This window comes from Dendropsophus ebraccatus, chromosome 2 (genome assembly GCF_027789765.1).
Source record: "Dendropsophus ebraccatus isolate aDenEbr1 chromosome 2, aDenEbr1.pat, whole genome shotgun sequence".
NCBI lineage: Eukaryota > Metazoa > Chordata > Amphibia > Anura > Hylidae > Dendropsophus > Dendropsophus ebraccatus.
This window is the reverse complement of record NC_091455.1, coordinates 157,463,250-157,484,673: the sequence shown is the minus strand read 5'-3', so window position 1 is coordinate 157,484,673 and position 21,424 is coordinate 157,463,250. Positions and strand designations below refer to the sequence as shown.

Sequence of the window (21,424 nt, the reverse complement as noted above, 5' to 3'; positions counted from 1 at the left end):
AAACATTCCTTTCTATCCTGGAAGCACGGTTGTATATATGAAAGGTACCATGCCTTGATCTATCGGCTCTCTAAATAATAGCAATTTGCAATATAAATTGCAGCTGTCAAATTCCCTTTAACATCTTAACATCTATGGGTTTATTTTTACGCCCTGTCGCTGCTAGGACGGTTCAGAGAGTGCAAATTTTTTCCCGATTTTTGCTGCATATTTTATGGAAAATTATGTCTTTCATTGCAAAGTAAAATTGGTTCAGTAAAAAAATGAGGAATCATGTGGGTCTGTAGGTGAAAAAATGCAAAGGCACTAAGGCCTTTTAAACATGAGGAGGAAAAAAATTGTATTCCCCCGGTACCTAGCTGTGTATTGATGAAAATACCCGAGTAAGCACTTATAGCCTATGTGATAATTAAGAAAATGCATCCACATATACAACTATAAATACTGTACCAGCTTTTACATACATTATCCTCCTGGCTCCCATGTTTCTTTACCAGTAATCTATTTCTGCACTATAGTTGAGTTACATGAGATACATGCATCATGTAAAGCTTCAGTACATGCAGGTTAAATAATTTTCTCGCTTCCTGGCACTTCACTTCTGTTCTGCACTCCTGGAAACCTCTTGAGATGAGAAGAGGGGTGATGTCCAATAGCCGCTCTGTTTCACCTCAATATTGTTTGGCTATTGTCCCTCGTATGTGGGTGTGGTTTTGCAATACGGTACCTACATTCTCTTGTCTTGAAAGGTATAATTCAAACATTGGGGCAGAAATGGAACACTGGAGAGCGAGAAAAGGTAATATTTTTTCTGCTCCCTGGACAACTGTTTTAATCTGCAGTGATGTCTTAAACTTTGTATATTATTGTGTAGGAGTTGACCTTCTATGTGACAGAGATGTGGACATGGCTACCCGAGTGCAAGATTTACTTGAATTTCTCCATGAAAAACAACAGGATTTGGATCTGTCAGCAGAGCAACACAGAAAGCATCTAGAGCAATGTGTTCAGCTGCGTCACCTTCAAGCTGAAGTAAAACAGGTATGACAAGACGGGAGATGGAGAGCTGGGGCTTGAGATTATACTTGGGGGTGGAGTAGAAGGAGGGGTTAGAAATAGGGGTTAGTTAATAAACATGAAGTTGCAAAGAAAATGAAAACCTTTAAAGCCTACTGGTTAATTAAAAAAAGAAAACTTGTAACGTCATAGAGACATGTCAAACGTTTTAATTGGTTGGGGTCTGAGTGTTCAGACCGCAAATGAACAGTAGAACCATCGAGGAGACGATCACTCATGCTTCTCTCCTCGCTCTTTGTTTGTCCAACCTGGCTGGCCTTGTAGACTAGGAGAAACCAGGAAACCAATAGTACTATTGAATAGAGTCTATGTACAAAGCTTGTAGGGGTGGATGCATGCAGTTACATAAGAAGAAATGAGTGAATCAAGCAGCATCTGGTATTAAAGCCGTTAAGGCCTTTATCAAGCATATATACAATAGAATACAATACAATAGTGATACAGAGGGGAATTTAAGTGAACAAACTGTGGTATAGCCGATCGCAGTCCAAGGGCAGGATAAGGGGGTGCGGTGATGGGACACACCAAAAACTAGAAGTGGACCTTTCTAAGCCCAGGCAAGTAATTTATACAAATACCGAAACACATGAATATATAGAAATGTACATGCATAAATCAATTACCAACAATCCTCGCCAAAGCTAGAATACTGCTGGAGCAAAGATAGAGGCTAGATGGTAAGAATAAAATATGAATAACATAGAAGATTAGTATACACTATGGATAAACATCAAAAAGGTACATCATTTTAATGTACCTTTTTAAGAAGGTGTTCTACCACAGAACCATAAAAATAGTGAGCTTCTGGAAAGTTTATTCAGCCCTATTAAACAGGGAGATAATCATCCGAATAAGTCGTTTATCACTAGATGTAATAGAGACAACAATCAGCTGATGAAACAATGTGTAACATTCGTAATAGCGATATGTGGTCGATGGCTGGTGACTATGTAAAAATAAACTTCTACATACTTGTCAATGCTCTCTAACGTCCTTCTAGCTTCGGCCCGCTCTTGGCACTGTCTAAAGTGGAAGGCTGTTTAGCCAATCACTGGGACAGTGCCGCTACACTGTCCCTGTGATTGGCTGAGCGGCCTGTGATTTCAGACATTTCGGGGAGCAGGCCAAAGCCAGCAGGTTATCAGGGAGTGTGGATAGGTATGTATAACTTCAAGGGCAGGGATGCACAGACATCACTAATGATGTCTGTGCAGCCCTTGCGGCCTGATTTATTTGGCTGAATATAGCTCAGTAAGCGAGCACCAAAGTAATTGGGGTGTGTGATAGGGGCCTTGGGGATGGCAGTCAACATTGTAGGGGAAATCAGGGAATCGCAATTCTCCAAACCATGTCACATTCTTCCATGTCTCCACCAGCCATGTTTATGGGTCATTTGGCACTATTGAACACACCAAAACGTATTGCATTGTAATGTCTAAACTTATGGGGACTTAAAATTTTGGTGCCTGCAAGGCAACAAGAGTGTGCTCTGTGTTTGCTACTGCTGATGACTGTCAGTTAGACCGCACATCCACTCCTACCATGGCTGCAGCATGGCAAGTAGGTGCCTGATTCTGTCCGAGGCAAGCGCTGACACTGTCACAGACTCTCCTCTGTGACACTGTCAGCCTGAGATAAAGGTAATGTTTTTAGGAACACGCTGTATCACAGAGCAGCTTGGAAGGTTTTGATGCACTACTCCTGTGATCGGTAATGGGAATCCGACAGCACACATATATTCATATCTGTGCTCCATGCTGTTAGTTTTCCTTTAAACTGGTTGCCCAGAGATCCCTGTCAGGTCATCAATGCATATTTTAATTTTGCTGACAAGGCAGCATTACTCCAAGCCTTCAAGATGGCTACTACAAATCTCGGGGCCATAAAATCTATTTTTTGGCAACCTCCGCAGAATAGTCACTAAACAGGAAGAGCTTTTTCCCCTGTTTGTACCTCTCTGGTTAAGAGACAGCTCTCCTTTCTAATAAATGGCACTATTGCTGCCTTCCTGATGCCCCTATTCCACGAGTCGTTCGAAGGAGCAAACGAGCGCTATTAGCGCTCGTTTGCTCCTCGTTCCCCGCTCGCTGCCGCCGCTATTCAACGCGGCGTCAGCGAGCGGGTGAGTGCGGGAGGGGCGGCGGGGAGCTGCGGGGGGGCTGCCCGGGGGATCGCTGATCGTCCGGGCAGCCCATAGGATACAGCAGCGCCTGCTGCCGATGCTCCTATTCAACGGAGCGACGGCAGCAGATCGCTGCTATATCAGTCGCTTGTTTTTCAACATGTTGAAAAACAAGCGACTGCAACGATCAGCCGACATGAACGATGTCGGCTGATCGTTGCACTCTATTCCACGGGACGAATATCGTTCGTAGCGGTCGATATCGGCCGAATACGAACGATATTGCTCCTCTAAACGACCCGTGGTATAGGGCCTTGACTCCAGCATCTGGAGTCAAATATTTGGACCTGCTGAAGGTTTAGGATTCCTGTTCACAAGATTCTGAAGCCACGAATTATTGAGAAAAAAACTTCCATATGTGTGTATTTGTCGGTATTGCTGATAAGATTAATTGAAAATCACTAATGGGACCACAGTGTTTTCTGAGAAACAAGGATTACTGCATTAGCAGCCGGGGTCTGACGCATCAGGGGGCCTGGTTTGGTAATCTGAAGAACTACAGAGCAGAAAACTTGTTCTCTTGAACTGTCCCTTATTGGCCACCATGAGGGTCATTCACATCCACGCTGTACACATGGCCGGTATGGTAGAGGAGCTGCTTTAGAGATCTATTGGTTGCCGCTGTGAGCTATATCGGCACAATCGTGCTGATTGGTTTCCTTTAATGTTATTATAGCTATTAGATTATCCTATATGATTTTGTGTCTACATATGCTGTGATTTTCAATGTATTTTTGTGTGTTGTCAATAAAATGTTGTTTAAAGAAAAATAAAAGTAAATCTTCCCCCAGTATTCTATATTTTTAACTTGCATGTTTTAGGTTCTTGGTTGGATTAGAAATGGTGAATCAATGCTGAATGCTGGTCTAATTACTGCAAGTTCTCTGCAAGAGGCAGAGCAACTTCAAAGGGAACATGAACAGTTTCAGCACGCAATAGAGGTAAGCATCATTCCAGTCATCCTCATGTAAATGTGTGTGGTTTAGAGTACAATATCATCATATGCCTATTCTATTTTTATTTATTTATTTTTTGCTAGTTTACTCCCATTGTTGGAAATTGATTGGTGGATTTCTCTTACATAATTTGAAACTTGCACCAATATTGTGTAATAACATGCACCTGCTTTTAAAATATGGCTTTTACATACATGAAGACCCCTTGTGGTCTTTTGAATCCAACCCAGAAACGCTACCTATTTTGTTCAGCCACCATGGCAGACAAAATGGCCATCTGAAGGCTACCTGCTGCCATGAAGCAATGACAAGCATTACTGTTGGGTAATCGGACACTTGCAGTTACCACCATGTGGCTTTTTTGCTTGTCTAGATGCTATAGTCATCATTGACCAAGGCATCTATGTAGGTAAATCACTTCACTATATATTTTGATAGCTCCTTTTAGCCAAATTACACAGTATTTTCTGCTAGGTTTGGTTTAATCGAGCATACCATTCCCCATGTGCTCCCTTCAAAGGATGTAGAGCTTAGGACCTTATTACACAGGCCGATTATCCAAATTTAAGGGATAATCATTTAGTGTGAATGCAGACAACATTAAAAAACCTTTTGTGTGTTGCATCTTTTGAACTGAACCTAAAATCATTTTTAATCGCTCACTGTAATTCCACATCGTTTGTATATTTGCATGGTCCAGATGGAGTAAACGATTGTAGTAACGAACGACTATTCTGTATAATCTGGTGCATGATTTCAAGCAGCTCTTGTTTGCTGTCGTTTGTTAAATATCGCTTTGCCTAATAGGACCCTAAGTTGAAAATATAGTCTGCTGGCACCAATGTGCAGTGGTAAGCAGTGTATTCCTCTGGAGGATGCATAATGACTAGTATGAGACATGATTCACCCAACTATCTTATGGATGGATGGATAGGAACAAGGGACGGTCCTGCAGCACTGAGGGTGAACGTGGAAGCAAGTAACAGGGATAAATAATATTAGCTACCTATTCTGAAAATTCATAGAAAAGTAAACAACCCCTTTAAGTTACATTTGTTTGCTTAGTGTGTCAAATTGTTTTGTATGTAGCACATATGGAGATTGGTGAAAGTCTGAAAATGTTGTGGTGGTGGTGATTCAGTCTTTTCCATTTTTCCATTTCAGAAAACACATCAGAGTGCGTTGCAGGTACAGCATAAAGCTGAAGCCATGCTACAAGCCAATCATTATGATATGGATATGATTAGGGATTGTGCCGAAAAAGTTGCCTCTCATTGGCAACAGCTTATGCTGAAAATGGAAGATCGTTTGAAACTAGTAAATGCCTCTGTAGCTTTTTATAAAACTTCAGAACAGGTATGTAATAATAAAAAAATAATGTATAAAAATACAAACACGTTTATTTCTGTGTAAATATTATTGTAGTTTGGGATCTTTTTGTGCCATGGAGGCTATGGGGATTGCATCCCTAAGAGGACAAACTTCCTGAATGATGCTAGAAATGGATTTGGTAGTAACTGAACACATTTAAATTAATATTATAGTCAATGCTATATAAAGAATACCAGGCTGAAGTGCAAATTGGCAGGAATTACAGCATTAATAATTACTGATGTATATATTTTTTTCAGGTCTCATAGGTTTTTTTTTTATAGTTCAATCAGTATTTAATGGAAAAATTAAGGAAGCAAAGGATAGTCATGTAATGCAAACATCGGGGGCGGGGGGTGTTTAATACTTTAATGTTGCACAAGTACCAACAATCAATGCTGTATCTTCAACATAAAAGAGAATACAAACTCAAAACAAACCTTACTAGCTTATGGAGTATATTAGTTTACTGAGTTTTAAACTTTATAAGCATACCTAGACAGAAGGTATGGCTCAAAAGAAGAGAAAAAAAAAGGTGAAAGAAGAAAAAAAAAGGTGTGTGTGTGGTGTGGGGGGTCCACCTCAGAGCTCATTTTAAAGTGCACTTTGCTTCATATTATGCTTCCCTTATACTGCAGGATACTCTTTCTGAACTCTGGCAGGTACGTAGCCCTCTTTTAACCCTTTCCCGTACGAGGACGTAACTGTACGTCCTCGCGCGGGTGCGGGCGTTCAGAACGGGGCCGCGCGGCGACCCCACTCTAAACCGCGGCGGTCCCGGGTGCCGCTTGTAGCCTGGGACCGCCGGTATTAGCACGGTCCAATCGCCGTGTCCGCTAATACAGTAATCAGATGCAGCTGTCAAACATGACAGCTGCATCCGATTACCGGCTGCAGCACTTCCCTGGTGTCTAGTGGCGGAGATCGCTCCTCCGGGACGTTGTCCCGGAGGAGCGATCTCCCTGTCTGATGCCGGCCGGGGTCTCGTCCAAGATGGCGCCGCCCCCGGCTCGGCACTCATTTGTTTCCGGCTGCAGCAGCCGAAAGCAAACGAGTGCCGATCTCATTGATCTTTGCTGTATATCTATACAGCAAATATCTCAATGAGAGATCAAAGTATATATACTAAAAGTCCCCTAGGGGAGCTTCTAGTATATGTGTAAACAAAAAAAAAAAAGTATTGTTATAAGTAAAAAGCCCCCTCCCCTAATAAAAGTCAGAATCACCCCCCTTTTCCCAGGTTATAAATAAAAGTAAACAAATAAATAAACATGTTTGCTATCGCCGCGTGCGTAATCGCCTGAACTATTAATTAATCACATTCCTGATCTCGCACGGTAAACGGCGTCAGCGCAAAAAAATCCCAAAGTGCTAAATTGCGCATTTTTGGTCGCATCAAATCCAGAAAAAATGTAATAAAAAGCGGTCAAAAAGTCGTATATGCGCAATCAAGGTACCGATAGAAAGATCACATCATGGCGCAAAAAATGACACGTCACCCAGCCCCATAGACCAAAGGATAAAAGCGCTATAAGCCTGGGAATAGAGCGATTTTAAGGAACATATATTTGTTAACAATGGTTTGAATTTTTTTACAGGCCATCAGATACAATATAAGTTATACATGTTATATATCGTTTTAATCGTAACGACTTGAGGAACATGCATAACAAGTCAGTTGTACCCCAGGGCGAATGGCGTAAAAACACATTCCCCCCAAATAAAAGAAATGCGTTGGTTTTTTTTTTTTCAATTTCACCACACTTTGAATTTTTTTCTGGTTTCGTAGTGTACTTTATGCAAAAATTCAGCCTGTCATTGCAAAGTACAATTAGTGACGCAAAAAATAAGGGCTCATGTGGGTCTGTAGGTGTAAAAATGTAAGTGCTATGGCCTTTTAAGCACAAGGAGGAAAAAACGAAAACGCAAAAACGAAGGGGTTAAAGTGATCGGTTTACGGAACTGCCAGAAACAGCATAGACTCGTATTGTAATACACTTACATAAACAAAAAATACCCAAATGATTCAGTCCTAAACGCACAAAAGAATATATACCAAACCAAAACAAAGCTCCACAAGGGATCACAAAAGATGCAGGACAATCATAAATATAATTATAATCTTTATTCAAATGTTTCTTATTTAAAAATACATAAAAATTAAGGGAATGAAACAGAACCAAATACATAAATTAGTGAGGGGACAATAAAAAATATTTTATGAAGTCATATATTGCACATGCATAAAGTTTAATAAAGACTAAAGTGACTGTGGCAATACAGGCAACATCCACCGTATAGTAAGCAATATAAGCAATATAATAAACAGCAGCACAAAATTGAATGTAAACAGGCAAAATCCTACTCAAAATCGAAGTTGCTCAGTGAGCAACATACACAGGTGAAGTCACCAAGAATATATAGTATATATAAAAGCTAATATATAGTATATATAAAAGTCCCACTCACCTACTATTATGTCCCCTGCTCGCTTTAGGTGCACACTAATTTTGAAGTATCCTGAGTATCCTGTCACGTCAGTAGAATGATGGTTAGCGTTCAAAGTGTACCTGACATTTGGCTAGTGCGGCAGGATATGTTGGAGTGCTCACTGTCCTCACTGTACACTGTCCTCTTCTAATGTGGACGGTAGATGGAATTCCTGGTAGCGTTGTACACTGCATTGTAAGTGTATTTTCAAAGTATCCTGCCTCGGTCGCCAAATGATAGGTCATTTAATTTTTCTTTACTGAAATCAATAGTACAAGTGATTTTAAAGAGACTCTGTCAGTAAGTTTTTGCTGTTCCATCTAAGGGTAGCATAAACTATTGACAGAGAAACTGAACAGACTGATGTATCCACCTCAGAGCCCTCTAGTTTTCAGTGAGGACAGAGAAAGGGAAGCCAGCCAAGCCTGAAAGGCTGCTGAATCCCTGAACCATAACCAGGACACCATAGTTTACTGTATTTCTGTTCCATAAGCAAGTCTAGAGCATAATGCTTCCATTCTTCCATTTTTCTGCGTAGTATTGGGACCTGGGAGGACAGAGGAAAGCAGTTTGAGGGGACCAGCGTGTTGTATCCCCATTGACCTGTGTGTAAAGGTCATTCAGGGTAGTCCAAAGGGAGACTAGTAGTTTACATGTCCACCAAATATGTAAGTGCTTCCCCCTCTCTTCTCTACATCTCCATCATGCTGCAGAGGTAAGAGGGAACATCCGTTGTAGCTTAGTGGGAATATGGTACTAGTGAGACAACAGCTTATAGTTCTTTTCCTGCAGGAGACAGAGGACTTGTGAGTGAAAAACACAAGCCTGCATCCACTCAGAAGTCTCAAGGGGGGACCCCAGTTCTCTCTCCCAATCCCATAAACAGGTAACGCGTAGTGAGCTCCCACCCCTACAGTAGCTGTGTGTAGAGGAGAGAGATCAGGTGTGACCTACTCTCAGTGCACAACAGGTGTTCTCAAATGGAGTGCCGTCACAATACAGGGTAGCAGATTTACCCAGTTCTAATAAGTTGGAATTGAGTCTAGCCTAAGATAGCCAGGCGCCCAGGGACCCTCCAACAGGGAAAGAAGCCAAAAATTTGGGGTTAAGCCTCTCAGGAGATCTCACAAAAAAGTGAAAATGAAACGCCCAGCTAAAGTTAGGAGTCCAGTATACAGCAAATTTTTAAAAAGGTTTGTCACCTGGACAGTGGGGAAAAGCGAGGAGCAGGAGACAGGTCTATAAGAAGAAGAAAGCCACAATAGGTGCGGTAAGGGGTCCCCATCCGTTCAGCTTCACTTTGACTCACTACTTGGAGATATCATGATGAAACAAGTGGAGGATATAGGTCTGACAATAAATAACCAACACCGCACTCCTCGAGTAATATAACAGTCCATGCACATCAAGCGGATTCCACCAGATCCGTTATATAGCAACGATACTTATAAAAAGATGTGTACAATGTGCGAGAAATACCTTCAAGTTGCAGCTTTTCAGTGTTCACTCCATACGATCAAGGAGAATACTCACACAGATGCAGACTTTTGCGTTATTTTTATTTTTCATTACACCGGTATCTCGTACAGGACTAAATCCAATGCTCACAGGCTGGCGTGTTCCAATCTCAGTCCAAACCATCCAACCTCGCGGCGGACGTTTCGGAGGACAGGCTCCTCCTTCCTCATGCGCGATATGAGGATATAGGTCAGCATTGCAGAATTGTGATAACGTGCGAGGTCAGACCTAATCCTCCCTCGAGCTCAGATCTTATTAAATAATTATTGCTAAAGCTATAGGGTTTGTTAGCCCATACAAAATTTATAATAAGGGATTTTATTTCCTTAAAGAAGGTGACAGGAACACCAAGAGGAATCGTCTGGAAAATATAAATGAAGCTGGGTAGAACGTTTATTTTAATGGAGTGAATCCAACCCAACCACGAAACTGGAAGTCGTGACCAATTCCTTAGGGCCTATTCACATTGAGTAATTCTGGGGGAATTTCAAGTGGAACCTGTCATGCGGACTCCACTTCAAGTTCTGCCTGTCCTATTCATTAAATAGGAGACCTCACGCGCCCTCTGCTGAGAGTCAGAATTTCAAGTGGAGTCCGTGGCACAGACTCTGCTTAAAATTCCGCCAGAATTGCTCAGTGTGAACTGGCCCTTTAGATCTTTTCTTACCTCCCGCAGGTGATAAGTGAGATTTAGATGAAAGAGTGTGGATAAATCTGCTGAGATTTTAGTACACAGATAAGTGATCCATTTATGTAGGTTTCTTTTTACAGGATGCGTACTTCTGAATTTGCATCAAGACATGCCATTTACCTTAATAGGAATCCGCCTTTTACGTCATACTGTTTTGAAATCTGTATTGTGGAAGAAAATGAAACGTGATATGTCACATGGGCTAGCTCCATTGAATAGAGCTTATCTGCACACACGTGCAGCAATCCAAATCTGCAATATAAGTTACAGGTTCTTTCTCGTATTTCTTTAGCTGCTTTTTCTTATCTGCAACAGATTTTTGGGATGAAAAAAGGCTTTGTTTTTACAAAAAAAAAAAAAATGTCTTACTGTTTCAGGCACATATATATTATATATAATATTTGTATTTGTTACCTAACAAGTTTTTGAAAGAGTATCCTGTCACACAAGCAAAATGATGGTTGACCGTTAAAGTGTACTTGACATATGTCAAGTACGGTAGGGTATGTTGAAAAGCTCTTAAAGGCACACTGTCCTCTTCCAATGTGGGCGGTAGATGGAATTCCTGGTAGCACTGTTTACTGCATTGTAAGTCTATTTACAACATATCCTGCCTCGGGCGCCAATTGATTGGTACACTTTAAAGTGTAACTGTCAATGCAGAAAATTGCAGAAATCAATAGTACAAGTGATTTTAAAGAGACTGTCAGTAGGTTTCTGCTGTCCCATCTAAGGGTAGCAGAAACTAGTGACAGAGAAGGTGAACAAACTGATGTATCACCTACATTGTTCTCTGCAGCTGATTAAGAGATATTCTCCTAAATAACATTTACATAATGGAGAGGATTACTTATTGTCCATGAGCCCGGTAGGCCTCAATATTCATGAGGAGCAGAAAACTCCGCCCACCGATCTGTTCAGCATTTCTGTCACTAGTTTATGCTGCCCTCATTTAAGGTGGCATAAACCTAGTGATAGATTCCCTTTAAGAAACTCTGTAATAGATTTTATTAGGCAAAAAGGCTCTTAAAGCGACGCCGTACCCACAATCTGACCCCTCCAAAAAGCACTTGTACCTTTGGATAGCTGCTTTTAATCCAAGATCTGTCCTGGGGTCTGTTCGGCAGGGGATGCAGTTATTGTCATAAAAACAACTTTTAATCCGGCAGCGCTGTGTCTAATGGCCGGGGATTACATTTGTATATGCATTAGGCTGGCACACCCTCTCTGTCCTTCCTCCCCACCCTCCTCATCATTAGGAATACTTCAGGCAGATTGCTTCCTATTCCCCACCTGTGGTAGCCCGGCACATGGGCTGGATCGTCAATACACCTGTGCAAAGCTCAAACAGCAGTAAATGTTAATGGATCATTCCTAATAATAAGGAGGATTGGGAGGAAGGACAGAGAGGGTGTGCCAGCCTAATGCATATACAAATGTAAGCCCCGGCCGTTAGACACAGCGCTGTAGGCTTAAAAGTTGTTTTTAGGACAATAACTGCATCACCTGCTGAACGGACCCCAGGACAGATCTTGGATTAAAAGCAGCTATCCAAAGGTACAGGTGGTTTGGGGGGGACGGATTGTGGGTACAGAGTCGCTTTAAGCTCTTTCTGTACTCAAAAAGCTGCCCCCCGCCCTTTCTTATATGTGCATTATCAGACAAAGTCATCTTCGTTACAGAGGAGCAAAGTGAAGACTGGTTTCTTTAGTTCCATAATAACCTGTCGAGGAGGATGCATAAGCATGGAGAACAGACAAGCAGCTATACAGTTTTCAAAGTTCCTGGACAAATAAAACGCTAAATTCAACGCTGAGGTCAGAAAGGCCATTCCTTATCTGGGATCTTGGCAAGATAAGATTGCAGGATGATGTTTTGCAGTTCTGCCTTTTCTCCTCGCAGTGCTCGCTCACTCACCACGACCAATTCTCTCTCCATAGAGCATAATGGACACAGAAATCCTGCTTCTCCTGGGGGGTAGTAAAACAGCTTCAGAAGGAGTACAGAAGGAAACTCTTTTGCTTAATAAAACCTATTACAGAGTTTCTTAAAACTCGCTTGTACTATTGATATTTTGTTGATTTCTGAAAAATGTTGTTTCACAAAACTTTTGACATGTCATAGAGACATGTCAAAGGTTTTGATCGGCCCATGTCTGAGTGTTCAGACCCATACCAATCAGGAGATAGAGCCAGAAGAAGACTGCACAAAGCGTGGCGCTCTCCCGGCTCTGTGTCATTTGATCAGTCGAACTTATCAGTCAGGCTCCATAGAGCCCCTTTAGAAGTCCGACTTAGCGTAATCGTCTCCTGGCTCTATCTCTTGATCGGTATAGGTCTGAACACTCAGACCCGGACCGATACAAACTTTTGAGATGTCTCTCTGATGTGTCAAAAGTTTTGTGAAACGACCGTGACACTTTAAGTACAGCAGCACATACATCTATCAGAACTACTTTAAAGGGATTGCTTTTTCTTTAGTGATCAGTGTTTATTTATTTAAAAGTAGCTTAAATATGTGTTGAAATTTTATTTCTCTTCCTTTTTAAGGTTTGTAGTGTTCTTGAAAGTTTGGAGCAGGAATATAAGAGAGAAGAAGACTGGTGTGGAGGGGCTGATAAACTTGGACCAAACTCAGAAACTGACCATGTCACCCCAATGATTAGCAAGCACCTTGAACAAAAAGAAGCTTTTCTAAAGGTATAATCCTTTTTAAGACCTCTTTTCTTGTATAAATGCACCAAAAAGAAATATGTCAGTTATGCTTATGGACTTGACATATGCCCATGTGCATTATTCTTTATATTAACCTCTTAAGCGGTGATATGCCTTTTCACAGTGATCATTAAGGGTCCTTATTCTAGGCTGCTGTCTTTTTATGGCATGCCTAGAATAAGGCATTGCTTGGGCCCTGTGCAGGGATTGCTAAAGGTCTATTCTGATAGATACAGCGGATGCCAGGCTGTCATACGGACAGCTGGGCCCCTACTGTATCTATCAGGATAGATTAACCCTTTACATGCTGTGGTCAGATTTCTAACCTTGCGTTTAAAGAGTATACAGTACTGTATCCTTATTGGTTTCTCGGTGGCGAGGCCTTCAGTCCGATGCGTTTGTATGGCAGTCAGGGTCTGTGGTAGCTCAACACAGCGCAAAACAGACTGTGCCCTGTTTGTTTGGTCTCTGCCTGCATAAATCCATGCCCTTTTTGTGTTTTGCATGAAATAGAAAATCTGTGAAGGCATCAAAAGGTTGAGTGCAGCTACTGTTTCTTTTACTAGTATATGAGGATATACAGTACACAGGGGATCCTGGACCCTGCTCTGTAAAGCGATAAGAGGCAGCGCTTAACAGTTTTGCAGTTCCTCACACAAACTTTGGTGGCAGCAGAGGGGTTCATGTTGCCTCATACTGCTGCACGTAAAGGATAAGTCTGTCGAAAAACTTTATTAAAGGGGTTATCCAGCGCTACAAAAACATGGCCACTTTCTTCCAGAGACAGCCCCACTCTTGTCTCCAGCTTGGGTGGGTTATTGCTGCTCAGTTCCATTGAAGTGAATGGAGCTTAATTGCAAACCGCACCTGAACTGGAGACAAGAGTTGTGTTGCCATGTTTTGGTAGCACTGGATAACCCCTTGTTTAAAGTATTGTATTGCCCCCCAAAAGTTATACAAATCACCAATATACACTTGTTACGGGAAATGCTCAGGGATGGTCAGTGTCCCTCCAGTGCCATGTGTCCCTCTGCCATCATCCTCTCCAGCAGCCACAGCCCGCACAGCTCTGAGTTGGGTCGTGACATCACCATTTTATCCAGGAAGTGAAGACTTGATGCAGTAGTAAGTGCTGGGGAAAAAAAGCACTTTATAAGCATTTCCCGTAATAAGTGTATATTGGTGATTTGTATAACTTTTGGGGGGCGATACAATACTTTAATTAAAATTTTCACCGGACTTCTTCTTTAAGGGAATTGGTACATAAAAAACACTATACATTTATTGTATTGATGTTCAAGTAGTTGCAGACTACCCATTTAAGCTAGTGAGAGTAAAATCTTCGCCTGCCTCCTGACACGTTTTCCCAGACATTGGCTTTATCAAGTGGCTTATTTGATAAAGGCAGTGTGCCTGGCGAAACATGTCAGGAGGCATGGGAAAAATGTAAACGCAGTCTGTAGCTTACATGGCTTGTCTGCAGCTACTCTAAAACTCTCCACACACCTTAGGCCAGGGCTTCTAAAACTTTTTCTTCTCATTCTTGTTTGTAAAGTACCTTTTTTGTTGGCAGCTGAAGTGTTAAAATGATGGTGTTGAGTTGCAGCAGGTGTCCCCCGGTGTTGTCCTGCCATGTGTGTGGGTCCCTTGCTGACCACAGCCACTGCAACACTTTTTGCTCAGCCAATCACTGGGGCCGGCTCTGAGATGGGATTGGCCGAGTGGGCTGCCACTGAAGAGACTGGTTTGTTGGGGCGCTTGGGGACACAGACATGACAGGAGTACACCAGGGGATCATGGAGCGTATAACATACATACATACATACATACATACATATATATATATATATGTATATATATATATATATATATAGTGACTACAGCCCTTTTTGTAATATGTCATATACTTTATCATGATATATTTTCAGATGTACAGTAGGAAGCCCTACAAAAAGTTAGGAGGTAAAAAAATAAATACTTAAAGCGCAACTATAAAATATTTTGACCATTCAGTTTTAGCTTAGGTCATAAGACTTTTTGCAATATACATTAATAACCTAAAATGAACAGTTTTTTAAATACATAAGGCTGATTATGCCCTTACAGCTCTGTCTGGCTCTGACTTATTTCTGCATTCCTGCTGGACACGCCCCCTCACTGCAGATCCGTCCTGAGTGTACGGACTGTGACAGGAGGATCAGATAACAGCCCTGACACAGACATAAACAAAACCTCCTCCCCTCACCTCCTAACAGCACGTTCTCCCCCCTCACAGAGGTGACTAAGCAGAGCTGAGGGTGTTGTGTGTGTGTGTGTGTGTGTGTGTGTGAGAGGAGCAGCGCAGGGGAAGAGCTGGATGGAGGGACAAGTGTATCCAGTGCCACCATTACTCCAGTGTACTGCATGAGGGAGAGTGGGTGAGTCACTGAGGGGAGGACTACAAGTCCCAGCACAACACAGCTGTAGTCCTTCCATAGTACATAGAACATTCACTATCAGATGTCTGCAGCAGGTGCCCCCACCTCCATGGCTGACATTATCCTACAGTGTTATGAGAGCAGATGTGGCTCTCATATGTTGGGGCTGTATCTAATCCTGCTATGTGTGATACATCTGCTAAGGTGCTGCTCAGTGAATGGAGGGACCCAGCTTGGGAGATGAGGGATAGGCCACGCCCACTTTCTCAGCCCGAAGAAAAATTAATTTATTCTTCTCAGCCAAACAACTGGGGATATCTCAGCGAGCGCACAAGCTATCAACGCAGTTTAGGGCTCTTTTTAAAGGGTAACACGAGGGCTTTTTGTTTGAGGAATTTCATTTTTTGGCTACTGAAATTATAGTTGCGCTTTAAAGGTACAGCATTTTAAAAAGCAGTAATGTATGAATATCATTTTGAATAGCTTATAGTTAATAGCTTATAGTAATAGCATGAGTACAATTTATAGTCTTTTATTTCAGCTATAATGGAAAGGATTGCTGCTTTACATTTATTCCTTCTTTGTTTTGTAATTTACCTGAGAGAGTAGTTTTTTTTTTTTTTTTAATTTTTTAATAATATATTTATCTGTATAGCGCCAACAGATTCCGCAGCGCTTTTTTCTATGTATACAGTACAGAGGTACATAATACACAGTTAAATAGTCAATTTCCACACATCCTAGTACACATAGTACATTTTTAACATCGGTTTCTAGGAGCAATGCACAGGTGATGGCAGATGATGTTTAAACTTGTTAAAAGACGACTATCAACTGACAAGTGAATGTTTTCTTGCTTCTCTGCTGATTCTGTTATCTTTATTACTTGAAGCGATATTTGCCTGAATCAGTAGGTTATCGCTTTGTGTAATAGGGCCTTTAAGTAATTTTTAGCTAACCCACTTTCTGCAGATATATTATATATTAGTCTGTATGTATATTTGTATGACATGCTTACAGGTTTTTTTTCTGTGTGTGTGTTTTTTTTTTTTTGTAGGCTTGCACTTTGGCCCGAAGAAACGCTGATGTCTTTTTGAAGTACTTACATAGAAATAGTGTAAACATGCCAGGGATGGTTTCCCATGTCAAAGCTCCGGAGCAACAAGTAAAAAGCAAGTTTCCTGTGATGGTTTAGACTTTGGATTCATTCTTACAAGACTTTGTCCATGTAGGACTGCATGTATTTATACACGCAGCCCTACATGGACAAAGTCTTGTAAGACGAGTATAGGGTGGTTGTTCATACCAAACAATAAACAGCTTTAATGTTATCTTTGCATATTGCATAATTTTAATGTGGTATTTTATAAAGTGTGCCCCTCTGTCTTTACACTAGTTTTTGGCAAGACTTTTGCACTTAGAGAACAAAACATGCTCAGCAGGCAGGTTACTGAGTTTTTCTTCACATCTAAAGCTAACAGCTAACATTATTAGGGACTTGGGGCCCTTTTATGCAACATGATTGATTAAGCGGTTGGGCCACACAAGCGATTGCTGTATTGTTTCTTTGTCTACTTAAATATGTTATCATCCACACATGCTCTGTTTAGACAGAAAGATGTGCCTCCGATAATGATGATTTTACTGGCCGCACAAAAAATTAAATCAGCCGATGAGTGGGGAACACTCATTAACTATAATCCTCCCATGTAAAAGGGGTCTTAAAGTGTCACTGTCTTTATAACTTTCAAAATCTAAATCAACAGTAGATGTGAAATGAAGGAAGTTTGCATTATACCACAGTCATTATTTTTTTGTTGTTATCATGCTAAAAATCAAAGCTGAACTTACCAGAAATCCAGGTCCAGTCTCATGAAGGGAGATTTTTAGACCTGTGCTGGTTGAAAAAAACAGACTAAACACACGAAGTCCCTGACAGTACAAAGAGTCACGGCTCAATGTGTTCATCAATCACATGGCTGCCTTCTCTGTGAGCGCTCAGATGACCTAGGAAACACAGGACTTACTGTTTTCTGATTCTAATATCACATCTACTGTTGTTTTATGTTTTGAAAAATATAACGAAAATGACTAAGACTGTAAAATATGATTTTCTTCTTTTTTTTTTTATATTCTTAGACACCATGCACAGATTTAGTTCTACTTCATATATGTGCTCACAGCTATGGGCCAATACTATAATTTGTTCTGAAATTCCACAGAAAGTCATGCCTTTCTCAATAAACCTATATGTAAAGATAGGCACCTATATATGATCCAATATATAAGAGCCTTCTGCAAACCCTATATACCAAACCAAAAAAAAAAAAGGGGGAAATGAACCCACCTACAAAAAAATGCAGGACCAAATATAAAGAGATATATTAATTTTCTTTTTTTCGCATATACAGTGGTACCTTGGTTTAAGAGTAACTTGGTTTAAGAGCGTTTTGGTTTAAGAGCTCACAGTTCTTCAAAATTATGACTTGGTTTAAGAGCATTGCTTTGGTTTAAGAGCTCCCTGTACTGGGTGGGAGCGCGAGTGGGGGAGGGGCATGGTCTGTATAGCGAGGTCTACAGGTCTGTACTCTGACCCAGGAAGTCTCCCTCACCTTCCAAATAATAGCAGATCCACTTCAGGCTGGGGCTTACATCAGGGGACAGGACTGTGGGGGTAATCTCTTCATAGATGTAACCCCCTTCTGCCCGGACAGAGAGTGCTGCTATACTGTGCTCACATCTGCCCTGCTCATTCCTTCCTGCTCCCTGCAGTCTCTGTCAGCCCTTGTGTTTCCCATCCTCTCAATTACTGTGCAGTAAGTTTGCATTATACCACAGTCATTATTTTTTTGTTGTTATCATGCTAAAAATCAAAGCTGAACTTACCAGAAATCCAGGTCCAGTCTCATGAAGGCAGATTTTTAGACCTGTGCTGGTTGAAAAAAACAGACTAAACACACGAAGTCCCTGACAGTACAAAGAGTCACGGCTCAATGTGTTCATCAATCACATGGCTGCCTTCTCTGTGAGCGCTCAGATGACCTGGGAAACACAGGACTTACTGTTTTCTGATTCTAATATGGTTTAAGAGCTCCCTGTACTGGGTGGGAGCGCGAGTGGGGGAGGGGCATGGTCTGTATAGCGAGGTCTACAGGTCTGTACTCTGACCCAGGAAGTCTCCCTCACCTTCCAAATAATAGCAGATCCACTTCAGGCTGGGGCTTACATCAGGGGACAGGACTGTGGGGGTAATCTCTTCATAGATGTAACCCCCTTCTGCCCGGACAGAGAGTGCTGCTATACTGTGCTCACATCTGCCCTGCTCATTCCTTCCTGCTCCCTGCAGTCTCTGTCAGCCCTTGTGTTTCCCATCCTCTCAATTACTGTGCAGTAACTTATAATATCACATATTCAGCTGTTTCTGAATGTTTGTTTCATTAGTTTTACATGTTATTCAGAATAATAAATCATTATTTTGGGGGGGTGGAACCAATTGTCTGCATTTCTATGTTTTCTTATGGAAAAATTTGCTTTGGTTTAAGAGTGGATTTGGATTACAAGCTCGGTCCTGGAACGAATTATGCTCGTAATCTAAGGCACCACTGTATGTAGAAAAATTATTTACAAAACACTTTAAAAAATCACAGTATAGGAGCTGACACATAAACAGATCCCCAAGAAATTGGGGGTATTAAATTAAGTAACACAATAAGTATCCACACAGCGACCACCATACCACTCACCCGACGCGTGTTTCGCATACTTGCTTTATCGAGGGTGCATACAATGATTTTCTTAACCAAATTCCCAAGCACCCAATTCCCCTGTGCTGGTTTAATACTGTAGATGCCGTCCCACACACGGCCCTCCATGGTGCACTTACCGAAGAATCTGGGACTGGTGGCGGTGTGACACTGGCACACATGCCAGCAGAGGGGTCTGAGTGCGACCTCTACGTGCTTTTCGTTCTTCACCACTGATAAAACTTAGACACCTTGGGATCTTGTATAGCAGATAGTTGACAACTGGACCAGAGAGAGAGAGAGAGAATCCTATGGCTTCAGGTACCATTTCTATGCCAATGACACTCAAATCTATGTTCTGCCCCTGGCCAAAAGTTGTCTTTGTAGGAAACTGTTAAGCTTTCAGCAGAAAGACTGTGGTGGGAAATTTATCAAGATCAGAGTATCTGTATGCCAGTCCTCCATAAATCCCCACTGCCATGCCTCACCTGAATTTACTTAGTGGTGCGTGCCTCACTAAATCCGACTGTGAATGCACGGCAGGCACAGAAATCAGCACCTTGAGCCTGCTCCGGAGTAGATGTAGATTTCTGCCATGATTTGCACAGGCATAACTCATGATTACTCAAGTGCAGGGAGACCACGCTTCCTCCCTGCTTTGCCTGACAATTAGGCATACAGAGAATTTGTCAAAGTTGCAGTTTATTATACCCAGTGACTACTACTGTTGTCTGGTATAGTGGATATCTGTAATCTGTTACCAATACTGCTGGAGAACAGATTGCTTCAGACACACTATTCTTTGTGCTCAATAAACTATGCTTGCTCAACTTTCTGTCCTAAAATTGTCCAATTTAATTTGTCTTATGTGTTTTTTTTGTTGTTGTTGTTTTTTTTAGATATCTTAAATGAATTGTTTCAAAGAGAAAATAGAGTGCTACATTATTGGACACTTAGGAAAAGAAGACTCGACCACTGTCAACAATATGTAGTATTTGAAAGAAGTGCAAAACAGGTTTACTATCTTTAGTCCTAATTTTATTTTGTTTTTATATAGAGAATTGGATTGCGATTTTGCTTGACATGTGCTATGACACATTGTGTTTCTTTTCTTTTCTTATTTTTTTTTTTTATCAAATTTTATTTGATGTATTTCTTATTGCTTGTTTACCACTAACATACAGTGTAGTGTGGTTTACATATTGTCGCCATTCTCATTATTCAGTGTCCCTAACTTGGAAGCTGGTTAAAGAGGATGTCCAACCATTTTTTTCTTATTGGAATAGAGAATAATTTGTAGTCTGTCCCTTTCCTTTGGTTGTTTCCTCCAACTTTTTTCTCACCTCTGTGTCCCTGGGCATCCTCCTCTGTTGCTGCTTTTTAGTTTTGTGAAGAACTTCCAGGTCACAGGGGTCAGCAACCTGCAGGTGGGGGTGGTTTCAGTGGGGTGGGGCTTCAATGGGTTAGGGTACTTTTTTACACACACACACACACACACACACACACTTTACTATACTATACTATACTGTACTATATACTATACTACAGACTTTAAACAGAGAATAGATCATAATGGAAAGGCTAAGATTTTTCCTCTTTTCAAATCCATTCCTCGCTTTGTCAGATTTAGGATTCTGTTGCAAGTTTACTTCAGTGATAAAAGAGGATTTTTTTGTACTCACCGTAAAATCCTTTTCTTGTGGCTTCATTGGGGGACACAGCACCAGTGGGTATAGGCTACTGCCACTAGGAGGCGACACTAGACAGAAGAAGAAGTGACTCCGCCTGGCAGCCTATACCCCTCCTACAGACACCAGGCTAACTCAGTTTAGTCACAAGCAGTAGAAAGTAGTAACGAAAACAGGCAAAAAAAAAACCAGGCTGGTCCCGGGAACGAAAACCCCAAGAACAGAACAAGCCCCGGGAGCACAACCTCAAACAGGGTGGGAGCTGTGTCCCCCAATGAAGCCACAAGAAAAGGATTTTACGGTGAGTACAAAAAAATCCTCTTTTCTTGTGCCTGTCATTGGGGGACACAGCACCAGTGGGACGTACAAAAGCAGTCCCAGAGGGTGGGGAAAGAAGATTACAATCCCCATGCGGCCTGCCTAACGCACGGCGGCCTGCAGAACCTTGCGGCCCAGACTGGCGTCAGAGGAAGCCAGGATAGGGACCTGATAAAACTTTGAAAAAGTGTGAACTGAAGACCAGGTGGCGGCCTTGCAGACCTCGGACACTGAGGCCTGATGGCGAACCGCCCAAGAG

At 41.6% G+C, this 21,424-nt stretch overlaps 1 protein-coding gene across 3 annotated transcripts in view; it reads left to right on the top strand.

The window, feature by feature from the left end:
* TRIO (trio Rho guanine nucleotide exchange factor) overlaps positions 1-21,424 on the top strand; it is a 217,794-nt gene that overhangs the window by 76,705 nt on the left and 119,665 nt on the right. For all 3 annotated transcript variants that reach the window (XM_069958561.1, XM_069958563.1, XM_069958562.1), the window contains exons 15-20: positions 875-1,041; positions 4,081-4,200; positions 5,380-5,571; positions 12,835-12,984; positions 16,474-16,588; positions 20,059-20,174. In XM_069958561.1, the coding sequence (XP_069814662.1) occupies positions 875-1,041; positions 4,081-4,200; positions 5,380-5,571; positions 12,835-12,984; positions 16,474-16,588; positions 20,059-20,174 (860 nt within the window). The remainder of the gene's footprint in view (positions 1-874; positions 1,042-4,080; positions 4,201-5,379; positions 5,572-12,834; positions 12,985-16,473; positions 16,589-20,058; positions 20,175-21,424) is intronic.